Source organism: Macrobrachium nipponense, chromosome 31 (genome assembly GCF_015104395.2).
Source record: "Macrobrachium nipponense isolate FS-2020 chromosome 31, ASM1510439v2, whole genome shotgun sequence".
NCBI lineage: Eukaryota > Metazoa > Arthropoda > Malacostraca > Decapoda > Palaemonidae > Macrobrachium > Macrobrachium nipponense.
This window is the reverse complement of record NC_061093.1, coordinates 49,280,733-49,299,533: the sequence shown is the minus strand read 5'-3', so window position 1 is coordinate 49,299,533 and position 18,801 is coordinate 49,280,733. Positions and strand designations below refer to the sequence as shown.

The window sequence follows — 18,801 nt, the reverse complement described above, 5'->3', positions numbered from 1 at the left end:
TATATGGTCCAAGTTTTATCTTGAGGTGGATTTGCTGTGTAAAAAGTATTGGCTACGATATGTAGCTGTTTATTTCCCTCTTACATGGACTTGGTTTTAAAACTTTTGAAGTTCTTTAACCGCATACAGTATGAATGAAATACAATGTATAGTATTACGCATCATCCCAATTGGCATGGTATGTGCTTCATATTTAGAGAATCCTTTCCAGTTTTGCCTTTGCATGTGACTACACTATTTATATAACCTACAAAGCTGCCTGTATTCTTCTATGAATTTTCTTCTGTTTATTCCCCATTTTTATTTGACCCCTTAAATGAGAGGAGATTAAAACTTAAACTCTTAATGCGTTTATAACCTCCCTGTTTGCCAAACTTTAACTTGTAAAATGGCTAAATTAAAAAGTTAATCTAAATGTATGCAAAAAGCTTGTATTGAATAAATTGTATGCACATGACTGCATGGTGAGAGCTCCTGGCCAATAAACAGTATTGCAAATTCTGTGCATGCATAAGAGCAACTTGCATGGTGAAATATAGTTACAGTATATACTTGTATATATTGTATTAAGTTTACATGCTTTACTGTATATAACTTGAAAATGAATGAAATTTGTCTTGAGCTCTTGATTAGTATTGATAATCTCATTTTCAAGGTTTTTCTAGATTAACATTAAGAATGTATAAGTTAGCCAACAGGCTTTCAAGAACTTGAGATATATGTTCAGTATTACTAACAAGAATTAATGCTGCTTTTCATATAACAATTACTAATTTTTAAAAGTACACATAAGATTACTGTTGAAGATATCATCGCAAGCAATGGCCCTGGCTTTCTAAACTCAAATTTATATAGTGACTCCCATTTTCTGTCTGTGGTCCCAATAGTTCCGCAGTGGGCGAGTCATCATTTCCCAGGGCAGCTGTGCACGAGATCCCCCAGGCTCTACCTCACCTCCTATCCCTCTCTCTCCAATGTCTGTGGAGAGTTCTAGTACTCCTCAACCCCCTTTGTCCCCCCCACCAAGTACATCTACCCCTGGACAGACCTCTCCTGTGGTTTCGTGTCTTACGCCAACATGTCCCGTGCAACCGCTGAGTGCAGAGAGCCAGAACTCAAATGCTGACACTTTAGAACAGTGCAGCATTGTGCCTAGTTCTACCACCATGAAAGTTGCAGGGGTTCAAACATCCCCGCCTGGCAGCAACAACAACAACAACAGCAACAACAGCAGCAGCAACATCCCTTCTAGCCTTAACCCTCTAAGACCATCTTCCCTGTCCCGCTTGACTAACCCTCGATCTGAGCCACCTCCACTAACCACTCCCCCTTCATCCTCACCGGACCCTGATCAGCATATCAGAGTCCTCACCCCCTTAGAAATCATGCGAACTCTGCCTGTTCTGCACCAAGATGCCCTCCCCAGTCCCACTACCACCTCCGTCACCACTACCACCACCACCACGGTTAGTATAGAAATGTAGTGCCCACTTACCACAACTATCACTAACATCATGGTTAGAGTAGAGTAGTTGTTCCCTGTCATCACTGCTACTTCCTTCTTCATAGTTTGTATGGTCATCCTTTTTTCTATATCTTCCTGTCCAATAACAGTGGTTTGTATGTTTATATTGGTATTTATGTGTGTGTATTCATCTTCATTGTTCACTATATATTCTGCAGATAATGTATGCAGTGAGTGAGAATATTAGTTTAAATTATCACAGTACTACTGAAAATTAATTTTATATGTGTTGGCAAGCAAAACTGTGGAAAAACTTACTGGAGTTGTATAGTTCTTTAAAGCCACTACAAGGGAGAGTTCTCAAACTAACCACAGAAGTTTAAATAGAATGACTTTGTTGCTTGCCTTAATTAATCAGTGTTGCGCAACAATAAACATGCCTGATGGTTTTACACTAAATTATAATTTTTGGTATCCACAAGCTCGTGTGAATTTTCATATCCATATATTGAACAGTTTTTTTCTTTTGAGGATATTTATCCTGCCTGAAAATGTTTCAAAAACAAGAATAGAGAACTCATTCAAGAGAATATATGTACTCGCATCCTTTTCACCTTACCATATTAGTTAGTAGTTGACTAAGCTCAGGAAATTTCATGTCAATTTTTATTTTGCAAGCAAGTCTGAGAGTTTGGTGGAAAGCATTCTTGACGAGTCTTTGTAGGATTACCAATTACGTACATACATGGAAATGCTTCAATAGTTAAAATATCTTAGCTTTGAAGAGACAAATTCAGTATAAACTAATCCTTATTTTATTATTATTATTATTATTATTATTATTATTATTATTATTATTATTATTATTCATACCTATGGTCCACATTTCTAGGACTCTTTAAAGTGCTCAAATTATTTGTCCTTAATGCGAAAGGAATTAAAGAAGTTAGACTTCAATGTCGGTTTAAGACAAAATAGAAGCTAAAAATTAGAAGACTGAAAGATATGCAGTTGGGTTAGGAGATTGCTTTAAGTCCCATTCACACATTAATGTATCAATCACGCATGACCACGCATGAACAGATATTGGTAGTTGGGAACCGCTTACGAAAGTACTACGAAAATATCCCGAAATGTGTATTTATGATCGTGTGCATTCAGGGTGCAGTTTGGAGGTCGCTACGAACCATCCCAGCATGTGTGGGGAGCTGCGTATGCTTCAACCTTCTCAAAAGATACGTGCCTGCTCATGCCATCTGTCATTTTGCGTTGCTCCAGACACACAGCATGGTGCATCCGTGGCGTTTTCGGCACACCTTCGGGGCAGTGACGTGTGGTTCCCTGGTGCGGTTCAGATCCCACCAAGCACAGCGTGGGTTCCCACATGGTTTGGGAGCATATGGAGCAATAGCGCTGCTCCCCTGAGCCCCATTTACAATGACTCACACTGAGTCGGGTGTATGAAACGCCAAAGCGGTGGGTATGTGGCATCAGTTCCTCTACCAGACAAGCAGCACCATCAGAATAATAACACAAATGATACATAATGCAAACAAGTATATAGTTGAAAATAACTTGTATTCAATGAAAATGAATAAAAATGAATATGCAAAATAACATAATTGAACAATAACAGTTATTCAATGAACTCAGACTAATATCAGTACCAAAATGAACTGAGAATAATAACAAATAGGACATATGCAAAATAAGATTTAATTTCTTCGGTTTTATGTCTGAAATGAAGTTCTTCTCTGAATTTGAATAAAAGATTTAAGTTATATTACCTTCACTGTTTGCTTTGTTTGTTGTTTAGTGAGTGACTGGGATTACTCTCTCTCTCTCTCTCTCTCTCGTACAGTGTTTCTCTATTTATCTATCTTTCCGTCTGTCTAAGTATTTTTAATGCCTCTTTGTTAAGACAATGGGCAGATGTTAGGCACGAATTGACTGGAAATTATTTGGTGCATTTGTGGATGGGGTCATTACCACTTGAAAGGTCATTGAAGAAGGTTATTATTATTCTTATTATTATTTATCATATTATCATTATTATTATTATTAGTATTGATTATATTATATTATATTAATTATTATTATTATTATTATTATATATTATTATTATTAGGTGAATAGCGGAAATAGAAGGCAATGGAGGTGTTTAACTAATTCTTGAAAATGTGTTGGTAATAATGATTCTATTTCGCGAATTATTTATGGCGGAATTAATGGGTGTGGCAACAAAAAATAAAATAAATATATTGATAATCAAACAAATGTGTAAATAAATGAATATATTTACTAAATATACTTCCTGTAGGCGGTGATTGGAACTGAAATCACATGGCCCTTTTTTGCCTAATTAACATGTAAGGTCGTTATACACACGGTATACATACTGGGTGTTACTTGCTCGGCCACGCACTACTTGTGGGAGTGTAGACTATTGTTGTTGCAATTAACGAAAGTGTCCCGTCAATCTTGCACGGTGCTTAGGCTTTTTACACATTATTTCGTACTTACTGTGTGGCATCGTTATGTTGACTTACAGCCATCTGCCTGTGACACGTATCCACTTGATTGCGCCGACAAACCACCCATTTAGCATTGTTTCACATGCGTGAACATGCGTGGGTTTGATACGTGAATGTATTAACTTAGCTTAGACTGAGCATTGCAAGATGTGAGCAGTATCCACCTCAGGTCCAGTCTTTTCGTAATGTATTGCATAAGCTAAGATAGAAGCCTCTCATTTTTTTCCGGGATTTTAGTGTTCCATATTTAAGATGTGCTCGTAATATTTGTAGAACCTGTGGAAGGAGAACTTATTAAGGTTGTAATACTCAACATGGATTGGTGGCAACACATTACCATTGGGAAAATTTATGGATTGAGAGCCATCTTTGATGAGTGACTGGTTGAAAAAGGAATGATTTAAAGGGGAACTTCTGGTTGCATTTTAGCTGTTCCATATGTAGTGTTATTCCATTTAAGTACCCCTGGTAAAAAATATTTTTAAAAAAGGGGCATTTTCTTATCTTTTACAGCTATTTTTTTGTTGCACCATGGGCGCAGCCATTTATGTGTGGCTCATCTGTTATGCATGAGGTCATGTTGCGGTAGGCTCAGACAGGGGGAACTATTCTGAGGGCACAGCATCTTCAGATAATATCCTTTTTGGCTTGCATTTGTCAGCTAAAAATATATGATTGAAATGGTAAATAAAGTAGCCTTAAGTAGGCCTAGTTAGGCATACAGGCCTAAATTCTATATCATTAATTGAACTAGTTAAAATGGACTAATTGAAGGCCCTCAATCAATTCATGGACACACACATTTAGAAAACTGCCTTTCACCCCATCACACTACGCACATGTCGACTGACAAGAATAAATTTCAATTCAAATACATACAAATGGAGACACCATTGTATAGATAGCGGTAGATAGCTGCCCTATCTACATTGGTACCATGGTCTGTTCAGAGGGAAATTAAAGTGTCTAAAACATATATAAATTTCATAGGCATACCTAATAACCTGCTCCTAATGTCATCTTTTAAATCTGTTAGCAAGAAATGGTCCAAATAGATAGCAATGGCTTGCGTCAAAGGTTGAAAGGTTTTGTTGTTGATATCCTCCTGCATTCGAAGAGCCATCAGCCAGCGACTTGATTTCTCTCAATATGACGGAATCCTGTAGGATATGCCTTTTGGACACTTGTCAGAAGCATTGCCACAACCAAACGCAGTACAAGTTGGCATAATGACGCTATTTGAATGACAGTTGACCTAAAATGCAAATACAATACAATAAGCTTGCTTCGCCGTGCTTGTTATTGTGAGGCGGCCGCAACACTACGCCATCGGTACTAATCCGCCAGATGCCAACTTAGTCGAATCCAGGATAAATGGCGCTCTCCATTGAAGTACCTCGGCGCTAATTTGAAATTGAATTGTAAAAAATTGGGATTATGGACACGTTCGAGCAATGGCTCGTTTATTAGCTTATTAAAAGTTCTGTTTGACAAAATTTAATGGCTATTTACCAGAAGTTCCCCTTTTAAGTCCTCTATGTTGGTTGCTAACATATAAAAATGAAATTATGTTAACCAACTAGAATTGCCTTTCATCGGATTCTGTGATATGTATCATGTAAAACCTCAATGACCTATAAACTAATTGATTTCTTGTTATGTAATTGGAATTACTTAATTTTTTATGTCCACCCCTATAAATACTTATTTTTATATCAAGGTCAACATTTAGTGTATTACTGTACAAGCACATTTATATATGTTGTTTATTACTGTGCAAACACATTTTTATACCAAAGTCAACAATTGAATTGTATTACTGTACATGCACATACATGTAAGTCCCTTATTTAAGTAAATGTAACAATAGAAGAAATACTAGGGAAGAAGAAGGAAAATTTGATGCAGTTTATAAAACACTGCGGATAATATGTGGAAGTGTCTTCTTGTTGCCTATCAAGATCATCAGTGGAAGTATTAGTTATACACAAAGGGTAATGTCTGGAAGGATTTTTTTTTATCAAATTTAAGGTAATAATATCTTTTAGTTATCTTATGATGATGTGCAAATTCTTTAGGAATAAGTCAGGAGATCATTAACTTTTTCCGAAGAAATGGTATAGAAGACGACTTATCCAATTAGAAATGCAGTATACAGTGGTCCCCCTGTATTCGCGGGGGATGCGTACCAGACCCCCGTGTGAATAGTTAGAACCTGCGAATGTTTGGAACCCCTATAAAAACACTAAAAACAGCCTATTTTGTTAGTTAAAACTCAAGAAAAACCCACTAAAAATGTTCATACTTGGTTTTTTTAATAGTTTTATCACAAAAAGTGCATTTTATGATGAAATTGATAAAAAAAAACCCAGGAATTTGTGGATATTTCTCATAGAAAAATACCGCGAATGTGCAAATTTTCCGCGAATAATGCGGGGAAACGTTCCAGATAGAAATCCACAAATGTGTGAGTCCGTGAGTCTGGAGAATGCGAATCACTGACTTTATCTTATATGAGGCCTGTCCTAGTCAGGTGGTTGTGGCTATAGGAGTCAAAACCACATACTGATGAAAAATAGGACGACTACAGAAAGGGGAGAATAGTTTGAATATTTTCCTAGCCTAGTCTTTCCTTTGTGCCACAAATGTGCAATCTACCCACATGTTCATGTTCCTCGGTCCCAGTATACTGCAGCTTAAGACTTACAACCCAGAAACTCCTATAAGACAGATAGTTCTCTTCTACCCTACCAAACACCAGTTCCACATGTCCACTTCTGCCCGCTCTGTTATTGTTTACCCTTCCAACCCATGCCACCGCCATCTTGTCTTCTATGATGTCACAACACAACTTAAATATACATCAAGACATTTTCTAAAATCAAACATGTTTCCCATACTTGGAGTTTCGACGCCTTGTCCCTTTCTTCCTTGGACCTCTCCGAGGTTGGTTGGGTGGCATAGTAGGGGAACTTGGGGGACCCAAGTTCAAGGAAGATGCGTGAGTACCCACTACTCCGGCTGCTGCAGCAGTCGGAACAGCGGCATTCCTTACCAGTCCTACACAAGCTGTCTCAGTTCCTTGAGTTCTTCGGTCAAGTCTGACTCAGCAGACTCCTTACTCGGGACTGGTCAGCTGAAGAGGAAGAGGTTATCGTTGGAGTTTTTTACTCACAAAATGGGGCGACTGACAAAGCCACAGGTTGCAAGGCCGCACCTTTGGGTGAGCTTCCGCTGTGGTCATGAGGATCCGGGGAATTCCTATTGGAATTTGCTTGTCCTCTCTCACCGGCACTGGTAGTGGTGCCAAACCAGGAGGTGAAAGGTGGTCTGAACTGGGACCTCCAGGAAGGAGGAGCTAGCTTTGCTCTGGCACTGGCACTGACAGGCACATGCAGGGTATCTAGAATTGGCTTAGTGTTCATGATGGGCCGAGCATGGCACTGTCCAAGTTCCTCTGATGACACTGACAGTGACTTAAAGGCAGCTTTATGATAACTTGTGGTTGTTGCTGAAATTATTGAAGGGTTTGAACCCTTAGATTGTTTGTACTTAGACAGCTACTTAAAATCCTGCCCAAGGAGGACGCCATAATCTCTAGTGAAGACAAGACCAGAGAGACACCCAACAATGAATAAAAATTTTACACCTGGATAGGATTAAGACGGTGACCCAGACTTGCGGAAAATCTAACCCTTATGCATTTACTTACCCAAACAGCTTAGCCAAATCCCTGATTAGTCTAACAAAAGACATCCCCCAAGGACACAGGCGTTTACGAAATGCCATGCCTGGACTCTGACCAATCTTACATCAGATTTAAAGGAAAATCACTTCCCCAGAGATTACTACAACATAAACGGTCAGTTAGGTATGGACAACAGAACTCTGCTATTTTCAACTATGTAACCACAGAATAAACTGGAATTTGTCACATATAATTTATAGCAGCAACTGCCGGTACAAGTGTCAGATGATAGAATCGGCCTTGATTAAACAGTGACAGGTAATGAACGTCTCAAAGAGTGCATGGGATTCAGATGTCATTGATAAAGTTTTCATTCAATCAAGGCTTAAGAGGATTAAAGGAGGATTATCAGTGGGAGTGACCTAAAATGGCTTACCTGTGGATGGAACTCTTGGTATAAATACCACCTTTTCTGTAACTTTTCTCATTCATCTCCCTGAAGAGGGAGAGAGCAGTCTCTGAAATATAGTGTTTCCTCTCTATATTATGGTTTTTTATAGGCTCCTTTTATTAGATAGTATATACATATATATTAAATGTATGTATGTTTCAACTATTTGCTGGTTCTACCTATTCGTGGGTGGGCGGGATCTGGGTTCTGGCACCTATCCCCTGCGAATACAGGGGAACACTATAATAGATATATATATATTATATAATATATACATATAGTATATATAATATATTATATATATGATACTTATATATATAGATATATAATTATAATACTACTACATACATACTACATAGGTAGTCCCTGGTCTACGACGGGGGTTCCATTCTTGAGACGCGCCATAAGCCGAAAATCGTCGTAAGTTGGAACACTGTCAAAAATCCTAAGAAAACCTTAGTTTAAATGCTTTGGGTGTATGGAAAACTATGTAAACTGCATTTTTACATAAAAAAACTTTAAATATTGAATAATTTTCTATTTTGGAGTCATATTTCTTTTGTCAGATTGGCATCAAAAGCTCTGTAAACCTGGAACGTATCATAAACCTGTAAATAAATTCTAATGAATCTATAATGAAAAGCATCATAACCTCACAACATCGTAAGCTGAAACCATTGTAAACCGGGGACTGCCTGAATACATACATACATACATTAATCCATACCCATAACATCATACATACATACATACATACATCTACATACATACTACATACGTACATGACATACATACATACCGTACATACATATATATAAAAATATATATAATTATATATATATATATATTATTAATATATATATTATATATATATATATATGTTCATTCAATTCTTATTCATATTCATATTCCTTGTTCTTCATTCATATTCTGCAGAAAAACCTGTGAATGATGTGAATCCTCCCACCAATAATTTTTAGGTATTTTCCACAGAAAAATCTGTTAATGGGTGAATCCGCGAATCCCGAGAAAATGGGGATTCTCTGTACTATCAGAAAGGTATAGAAAACTATATACAGGCAGTCCCCAATTAATTGCACTGGTTCTGTTCCCGGCTGAGTGCCGCTAACCGAAAATCAGCTATAATAACACTGATAAACTGCTTAATGTCACCGTTAACCGCATATTGACACTGCCAACTGGAGATCAACACAGATAAACTTCTTGATTTTCAGCGCCAAAACCAGTTAGCTTTTAACCGATGCCGCCTGTAAGTGTGACTGCCTGTACTATCTTGAATGTAGTTGATGCAGATGTCACTTTAAATGTATTAACTCTCTCGTGATCTGATGACATATAACGCGTCGATAAATTTTTTCCGTAAGTGCACAGATGATGTGCCGGCTGCGTCATATTCAAGTTATTTTTGGGAAAATTTGAAAAATAAAAAATGCATCAATCATAGAAAATGTAGTTGACGCCATTGGGTTGACAGATGATGAATCTCAAAGAAAATGTAAACCCTACACCGCTAGCTTACTTAGCTATGATACAAAACGTCAACATAAGTAGGTTGGAAAATCTGAAAATTGCCCTCCATACAAAATTAGTACATTTTTAATCTATTACAGCTCATTAGCAAATACATTTATAGCAAAATTATTGCTTCCATGTGAAAGATCAAACATTGCTACACAATTTAGGTATAAAACAAACTCCCCAAACCTAATTATTATATTTTTCATGATTATTTCCAAAATATATCTACAATTTTTCTTGACAATTTCATGTTCATCACATTGTTTTTATTATTTCTAAGCCTCGTAAAGATGTTCTGATTACTTTAGGAAATAATTCAATCATTTGCTGAGATAACAACACTAGCCAGAAGCATATATCGGTTATAGTTCGGACGTACCGAATTTCACCTAAAAACTTTTCCATGAGCGTGTTCTTTTTGGCCCAGGGGAAAAGTCGTGTACCTTACACCCTTATATTTTCGGTCTGTGTGCAAGAGGGTTAATACAAAATGGCAGCATAGTTTAACATCATGGCATTTAAATTGCTGTGCTGCTGTTATATGGTGGAATTGTATACCCACTAGGTCACAATTTTTAGGGAGACTTTATCATTTAAGTTTACTAATGGGGTTTTCCTTCACTTTCTCAAGTTGGATTTACTATAATATGAATCTTTCACATGTTGAGATTCATTCTGCATGGTTGTGTTGTTTTTATATGCTATAACCTTTTGTGGTATAATTATACTATCTGCAGGTTTGCAAGTGACATCCCTGGAAATTCTGATGACTGCAAATAACATGTCGTACAGTATTTTGGGTTATTTTCAAGTTGTCATTTTTTCTCATTTTTGTTGTTCATTATTGAGCACTGCAAGAAAGTTAACTGTTCGCTTTGAAAATAATGCTGTTGTAAATTACCACTGTAACTAATGTTTAGCCATGAAAAATAAAATTTCAGCAAGCGTTGAAAGAAAAATTCTGGTAAGCTCAAGGGTATTTAGTGTGTGAATTGCCGCAGACAATTTTATCCCTCCCTTCCTTTTCCCTTGGATCTCATTGTTAATATCTTTGGAAAATTTTAGAGGATGTTTATCAAGAAGAAAAAAAAAATGGTACATTTATATTTTATTTAGCTGAATTTGTTGAAATCTGCTCGATCGCATACCTGGAGAATGTGCTGTCGCTGGCAATAATTGGCGTAGTGAGGCATGTTCAAGGCTTTGAATTATTCAAATTTAATATAGCTTTCACAGTTGATTGCATGTTGGACAATGTTAGTGATGGAACTTGTGTTCAAGATAATTCAAACATTGACTTGTATATTTAATTGTTTTACTTTGCAGTACTGGAAATTTTATTGGAGTTTCTTTTGTCAGTATTTATGATTTAAATATGTAAACATTGGCCTTGGTCAGGTATTTACTGGTCTTAGGGAGCTTTTATAAAATGTTTATTTTGTAATTATAGGGAAATTTATTTTTTATTGGAATTTCTTATTGTTATATTTTCCCTAGTTTCCATTTTATATGGTCTGTATTTGTAAATTTGTATGTCACAGTAAAATGATGCTATGAACATATCTGATGTGTATGAGACTTAATTAATTAATTAATTAACCATTGTCAACTTTTTGCCTAGGAACAGCAGAGGGCCTTGAAGAACAGTGAGAGTCTAGATGCTGCCAGTAGTTCTGTTGCATCCGTTGTTCCTGGGAACCATCCAGAAGGAGGAGGTAGCGCTGATCCTAGTCCAGTTAACACTCCTCAGGCTTCTCCCCGTCCAGCATTGCCGTCATTGACACCTCCACGTCCTTTAATGATCCCACAACGCCCACAGCTCCCTCCTGGTTCACCTACCATCAGGCAGTCCATTGTGCATACAATGGTCAGAGGAGCTGTAAATCATGTGCAGGGATCAAGTGATCCTTATGCACATGCTCCTATGACCCCAAGACCTCAAACTTCTCCCTTACCATCACCAACTAATGACCCTTATGCACGAGTACCAGGTACTCCAAGACCTCATACATCAGATCCATATAGTGTAGCACCAGCCACCCCACGGCCAGTAACTAATGATTCTTATGGCATGCCACCGCCTACTCCTCGACCAATTGATCCATTTGCAACTCAGACAGGCCCACCGAGGCCAAATACTTCGGATCCTTTTACCTCCAGTCCATCAGAACCCTTTAACCAACCTCCTGCTTCACCTTATGTTCAAGCACCTCCTACGCCACGGCCACATGACGATAGCTATGGCCAGCCACCAACCCCTGCTCCTCCTCCAGGCACTATCCATGCAGATCCTGCAAGACAGCAACATTTAAGAGAGCTTTTACAAAGACAACAAAGTCGACCATGGAATGAGGGGAGCAGTCCTCATCAAACAGGAGTTCAACCACCATTAACATCACCTGAATTGTCTGGAGAATTTCGCCAGCCCCTCCCACCAGTTGTACAAGGCCCAGGGATACGCATGAGAGCCCCTAGTATTGCACAAGGTAAGCCAGGATTGGCATCTCATCCTGCTACACCAGGGCAGGGAGCACAAATGGATCCAAGAGTTCGAATGATCCTTCACAGAGGCATGCCACCTCAGCAGCAGACAGTTATTGGCCGCAATCCATTAGATCCATATACTACACATTTAGTGCAGAGACCTCCTCAACAGTATCTGACATCAGCTGGTAATCCAGCTGGTGTACGTCCTGGAGTGCCAAATGTTGTTAGAGGTCCTCCAGGAACTGTAACTGTCAGCCAAGGTGCAGGATCACCACACATGCCACAGGGTGGCCCTGTTCCTGTAGTTTCATCTACACATCATCAACAACCACCACCCCCACCTCACCCACTTGGTCCTCCTCATCCTCATCCTCATCCGTCTGTATCACATCCTCAACTCCTTCAGCAGTCTCGCCCAACCTCTGTACAACCTCCTCACTTGCAACAGCCTAGAACAAATTTGCTACAGCAGACACCATCCCAGACACCTCAGCCACAGCAGCAGCCTGAGTCAGAACTTCCAGAAGCCGTAACGCGAGAATTGGAACAGCTCGAAGAGGAACAGCAACAGCAGCAACATCAGCAGCCATCAACTGATACTCAGGGTCAGGGTGCTGTAGGTCCAGTTGTACCACCTGGCTCTCAGCACCCACCGAGCAATCAGGGAGATGACTTAGATGATCTGGCTCCTGGGGATCTTCCTAATATGGAGGATGATCTGTTAGGTAATATGTTTCCTTGAAATGGTGAATTAGTTATGGTCAGTTGCTGAAATCCTTACTTATTGTTATATTAATTTAGATATTTCATATATTATAGAATTCCTGGTTATGGGTTTTTTGCATAACAAAGCTTATATGCAGGTATTGGCGGTGACTTCAATGCACTTTTGGAATTTGCTGATGGTGGTGTAGGGGAAGAGGATGATAAACTGCCCTCAAATCTTTTTGATGAGCTTGGAGATGATGATGATGAAAGGTAAGTATTTATTTATTTTTGTTTGTATATTTCAGGTAAAGATTTGAAGTACCGTCTTAAGACCATTGCTCGGGTTGCTATATAACTGGTTTGAAATTGTCTTTAAGATAGGTAGAACTTAACTACTGTTAGCATTGATCAGAGAATCTTTATTTCACCGTAAACCCATCACTTTGGTATAGCCCAGATTCATGGTCTTTGAATGTTCAAAGCTAGTACAATCATATGTGTAAAAAAACAGAACATTAGTATACATGTTCCACCTTGACCTTCAGATCCCGGAGATAACTGCCTCAGTTTGCTACACTACTGCAGGGTTGCCAAAAATTCAACCAACTTCATGAATTCTGAAACTGAATTTTGTCCTTCTTACTGTTTTCATTTAAATATCATTATCAATCTCCATGATGGACATGTCATTTTTCGTTTAAAAATTGTCAGTTGGATTGTATAGCTTAACAAGTAGTTACTGCTTCACATTACCTTTTGTGTTTTCCAAGGACAGGAGAACATTGAAGTTTATCAAGTAACCACTGCTGTGTGTATGTGTCTTAAACTTCAGAGGGATCCTCATCTGATAGCAGGTTTTGCATGTTGGTTTGCTTGCTAGACATATCTAGCAAGATGCATCAGATGAGTCTCTTCTCTTTACATGGAGGTCTTGCTAAGTTAGACCTGTTAAGAATGCTGCTTTTATATGTCTTGGTCATCTGCATTAGAATCTACAGCTTCATAATCTCTGCCAGCACCAGTATCACCTTCATTGGTTATATTGTCGCACCCCTTCCTCTGCCCCTATTTCCCCTTCCTCTACTAGCTCGATTGTGAAAGGGCCGCTGTGGTAATTTCCTTGGAGAAGAAGGTCTCGTTGTCGTAGGGGAAGGATTAGGCCTCACTATTCTTTTCTGGGGTGTTTGTTGAGCCTGTCCTCTTGGGTTGGTACTCCTGATAGGCCTAACGCCGATCGCACACTTCCATCAACTCTGCCCACGTATCTAGAACGAAAACAAGATGGCGATGCACACCTTTCCCCGCAGGGAAAGGAGCACAGTTAGTCAAATTTACTTCCCAAACCACATCCTGATTCATCCAAGCTTTGGATTCACAAGCAAGCCATATGATATATGGGAATATCCAAAGTACAGGCAGCAAATTAAATGCATCTGAAGTGTTTCTGCACCTACGACCTACTACACGATGTGTACCCCGACCTCAAAACCGTGGAAGATAATATCCGGGTTTTTATCTGCTTCTTGTGATATCCAGGAAATCTCGAAGCATGAGAAGGCTCCATGTTCACAATAGTGCCTGGAAATTCCAAACGCAACAGGGGGCAAACTAAACCGGCTTTAAAAGGACGAAAGCAAAGCATGTCCTCTCTTGAAGGTGGTAAGAGAATAACTAACAGGGTCACGAGTTAAAGATGGGTATGTGGGTGGCTCCACATGACTCATGACCAAGCACAGATGCCAATACAGGCAGCCCGCGGTTAACGGCGCAATCACTCAACGGCGAATCGGTTTTACGGCAGTCGTAAAAAATATTCATTACAAAAATAAGGCATTTTAAAGGTATCTTTACGGCACAATTTTCAGTTAACAGCGCCGCCAGCGCCGTTGTCTAACGAGTTCATACATTTGTAGACATGCCGTTCAGACCATAAAGGTTATGCAAATTATATTAACAAATTTGTTGAGAGAGAGAGAGAGAGAGAAGCACTTGTACATTGAAGCACAGTGACTGCCTGAGGATAAGAATTCAGATTTTAAATGTTTTTCCAGTGATTAGAGAAACATCAGCAGTGATAAAATTAAAAAAGTCTTTGTGTACTGTTGTAATATGTGTGATAATCATAGTCAACTAAACTTGTTATGGAATACAGTACAATAAATTGGACAAAGCAAAAAATATGGCAACCAAGCACCATGATCTGACTGAATTTGCTGGATTTGTTTATATTTGTTTTTATATGTTTATGGTACAATAATTATACAGTTGAACCTCTTAAAACTGCCATTTTATGGTCCGGGAACTATTGTGGTTCGGCTTGAGAGACAGGTGATTCAGTTTTGATCATTTCTTTTGTGTGTCTATGTATTTACATATTCGGTACGTCACCCATGAGATCATATGATGCTAGAGGTAAGAAGTGCAAGCATAAATCTTAATCTCTACTAGAAAATGATTATTTCATTAGCGAATAGTTTAGTATTCATTTTCCTCAATGTGCTTTGTTTACATTTTAATGGGGACATTCAATTGCACTGTGATCGCCAAATTCATTCATTATTTTTTCATCTCACTTTCCTCTACAACGCATACAAATAACGAAGCAAGTATGTAATAACAATTAATTATGAAGATACAAAATTTAGGATATGAAAGTCACTGATAATAATGTGGAGATTCTGAAAAGTTTAATTAATACTGTAGTTGACTTATAATTAGGCTAACTCGGGAAGATAGGCTAAATGTGATAAATTAACCCTTAAACGCCGAGCTGCTATTTCCCAAAGTGTCTCTCGTATGCCGGTGGGGTTCGGGATTTAGCGCCGAAGCAGAAAAAAGTGTTTTTTCAAAAGATCACAGCACGCTTAGTTTTCAAGATTAAGAGTTCATTTTTGGCTCCTTTTTTTTGGGGGTCATTGCTTGAAGTTTAGTATGCAACCATCTGAAATGAAAAAAATATCATTATCATATACAGGCAGTCCCCGGGTTACGACGGGGGTTCCGTTCTTGAGACGCGTCGTAAGCCGAAAATCGTCGTAAGCCGGAACGACGCTTGGAAATATGTCTTAAACTAATAAAAAGTTATAAAAACCTTACTTGTAATCCTTTGGTTACACTACATGTTGTTTCCTGTAGTTTTATGTACAACCTGGAGTTATTTTCATAAAAGAATGCTGGTTCTTGAAGGTAAAAACTATTGTAATCCTCTGTGACACTACATTCTTGAAGTTTTATGTACAACCTGGAGTGATTTTGCAAAATCTTGAGGGCTACAAGAACAGCTGATTACTATTTACGTATCATATAGACTAATTAAAGTAAATGTATCTTTAAATAGGCTTATATATTAGTATCAACAAAACATTTCCTGCCATGAGTCAGAGGCCGTTTAATGAAACGAACACTTCTCTGTCCTATCTGTTCAGAAAATAAACGTTACGTCAATCCCCGAGACCATTGTTGCCAAAGCGTCTCTCTCTCTCTCTCTCTGATCAAATTACATTGGAAACTTGACATACGATTGCCCTAATATACGAATGTTTTGAGATATAACAGAAAATTTGCGAAAATACAAGCTTTGATATACAACGAAATATTTGAGATACGATTTTGCAATGAGTGTTAGTTGTATAGGCGACCGATAAATGGCGTTCAGTCTGTTTGTTTGTTGGTGCTGCATGTTAACACGTTGTTTAGTTCGTTGTATTTGCGCCTATTTTTCGTGTTATTTTGTCTATTTTATTATTAACCATGGGTCTCAAAGCTAAAGACAAAGCAGGTGATAAGAAAAAAACAAACCCAAGAAAATGATTTCGATGGAAGCAAAACATGAAATTATAGCAAAGCATGAACGTGGCGTTCGTATCGTCGATTTGGCAAACGAGTATGGTCGAAATCCTTCTACAATATCCACACTCATCAGCAGAAGGAAGCTATAAAAACCCCCGAGACCATTGTTGCCAAAGCGTCTCTCTCTCTCTCTCTCTCTCTCTCTCTCTCTCTCTCTCTCTCTCTCTTTCTCTCTCTCTCTCTCTGATCAAATTACGTACTGGATAATGTCTCTCTTTGGATACTTCGATTTTGCCAAATATTGAGGGCTACAAGAACAGTTGATTACTATTTACGTATCATATAGACTAATTAAAGTACTAAACGTATCTTTAAATAGGCTTATATTATTAGTATCAACAAAACATTTACTGGCATGAGTCAGAGGCCGTTTAACGAAACGAACACTTCTCTGTCCTTAACTCGGACCGTCGGAAGACGCCTCTCTCTCTCTCTCTCTCTCTCTCTCTCTCTCTCTCTCTCCTTCCTCCTTCTCTCTCTCTCTTCTCTCTCTCTGATCAAATTACTGGATAATGTCTCTCTTTGGATACTTGGAATTTGCGTTGTAATCTAACCAGAAACTTCGTTTTGTTATTATTACTGGAAACAAGCAATGATTTTTTCATTATTTGCGCTTTTGGACTGTTATATGTAAACTAGTATGTATTCATTCGCTCGGAAACTAGTTCCGCATATGAGGCGTCACTAAAAAACATAGAAAAATACAACATAAAAAGTGTCGAAAATCATCATATCTCAAACCGTTTAACGAAACGAATACTTCTCTGTCCTAACTCGGAGCGTCGGAAAGACGCCTTCCTCTCTCTCTCTCTCTCTCTCTCTCTCTCTCTCTCTCTCTCTTCTCCCTCTCGCTCTCTCTCTCTCTCTCTCTATGATCAAAATTACTCCGGGATAATGTCTCTGTCTTTGGATACTTGGAATTTGCGTTGTAATCTAACAAGAACTTCGTTTTGTTATATTACTGGAAACAAGCAATGATTTTTTCATTAATTGCGCGTTTGGACTGTTATAGGTAAACTAGTATTATTCATTCGCTCGGAAACTAGTTCCGCATTATGAGGCGTCACTAAAAAACATAGAAAAATAAAACATAAAAGTGTCGAAAATCATCATAATCTCAAAACCGTTTAACGAAACGAACACTTCTCTGTCCTTAACTCGGAGCGTCGGAAGACGCCTCTCTCTCTCTCTCTCTCTCTCTCTCTCTCTCTCTCTCTCTCTCTCTCTCTCTCTCTCTCTCTCTCTGATCAAATTACTGGATAATGTCTCTCTTTGGATACTTGGAATTTGCGTTGTAATCTAACCAGAAACTTCGTTTTGTTATTATTACTGGAAACAAGCAATGATTTTTTCATTATTTGCGCTTTTGGACTGTTATATGTAAACTAGTATGTATTCATTCGCTCGGAAACTAGTTCCGCATATGAGGCGTCACTAAAAAACATAGAAAAAATACAACATAAAAAAGTGTCGAAAATCATCATAATCTCAAAATTTTTTGTTGTAATCTAACCAGAAACTTATTTTATTATATACTGTGCTAAACTATAAAGGATTTTTATCATAGTATGCGTTTTTTAAAAGCGTCGTTAACTCGGAGCGTCGGAAGCGTCAGCGTCGTAACCTCGGAACAAGCGTCGTAACCCAGGACGGATTTTTCCATTGAATATTTAAGAAAAAGCGTCGTAACCTCAGAACGTCGTAAGCCGGAACCGTCGTAACCCGGGGACCGCCTGTATAAATATTGGAATATATGACGGCGAGAAAAAAATTTTCATATATAATTGTATACAAATCGCGTTGTGAGCAAAACCGTTAAAAGTAATGAGTTATTTTTTTGTTGTATTGTACACTAAATTGCAATCATTTTGGTATATAACAAATTGTAAAACGATCAAAGCAACACAGAGAAAATATTATCACAATATGATGCATTAATTCGTAACGCTCAGACATAAACAAAAAAAGTTCTTTTCAAAAATTCACTATAAATCAAAATATTGTGCTAGAGACTTCCCGTTTATTGCAGAATGAAGGTAATTGATTAAATATTACTAAAATGTAAGACTTTTAGCTTAAA

The 18,801-nt window shown here is 38.2% G+C and overlaps 1 protein-coding gene across 8 annotated transcripts in view; it reads left to right on the top strand.

Moving 5' to 3' along the window:
* Positions 1 to 18,801, top strand: part of LOC135206953 (histone-lysine N-methyltransferase 2C-like) — a 307,132-nt gene that overhangs the window by 171,902 nt on the left and 116,429 nt on the right. For 6 of the 8 annotated variants that reach the window (XM_064238492.1, XM_064238493.1, XM_064238495.1 and 3 more), the window contains exons 20-22: positions 888 to 1,466; positions 11,299 to 12,889; positions 13,028 to 13,142. In XM_064238492.1, the coding sequence (XP_064094562.1) occupies positions 888 to 1,466; positions 11,299 to 12,889; positions 13,028 to 13,142 (2,285 nt within the window). The remainder of the gene's footprint in view (positions 1 to 887; positions 1,467 to 11,298; positions 12,890 to 13,027; positions 13,143 to 18,801) is intronic. The other 2 variants (XM_064238498.1, XM_064238497.1) reach the window with 2 other exon arrangements.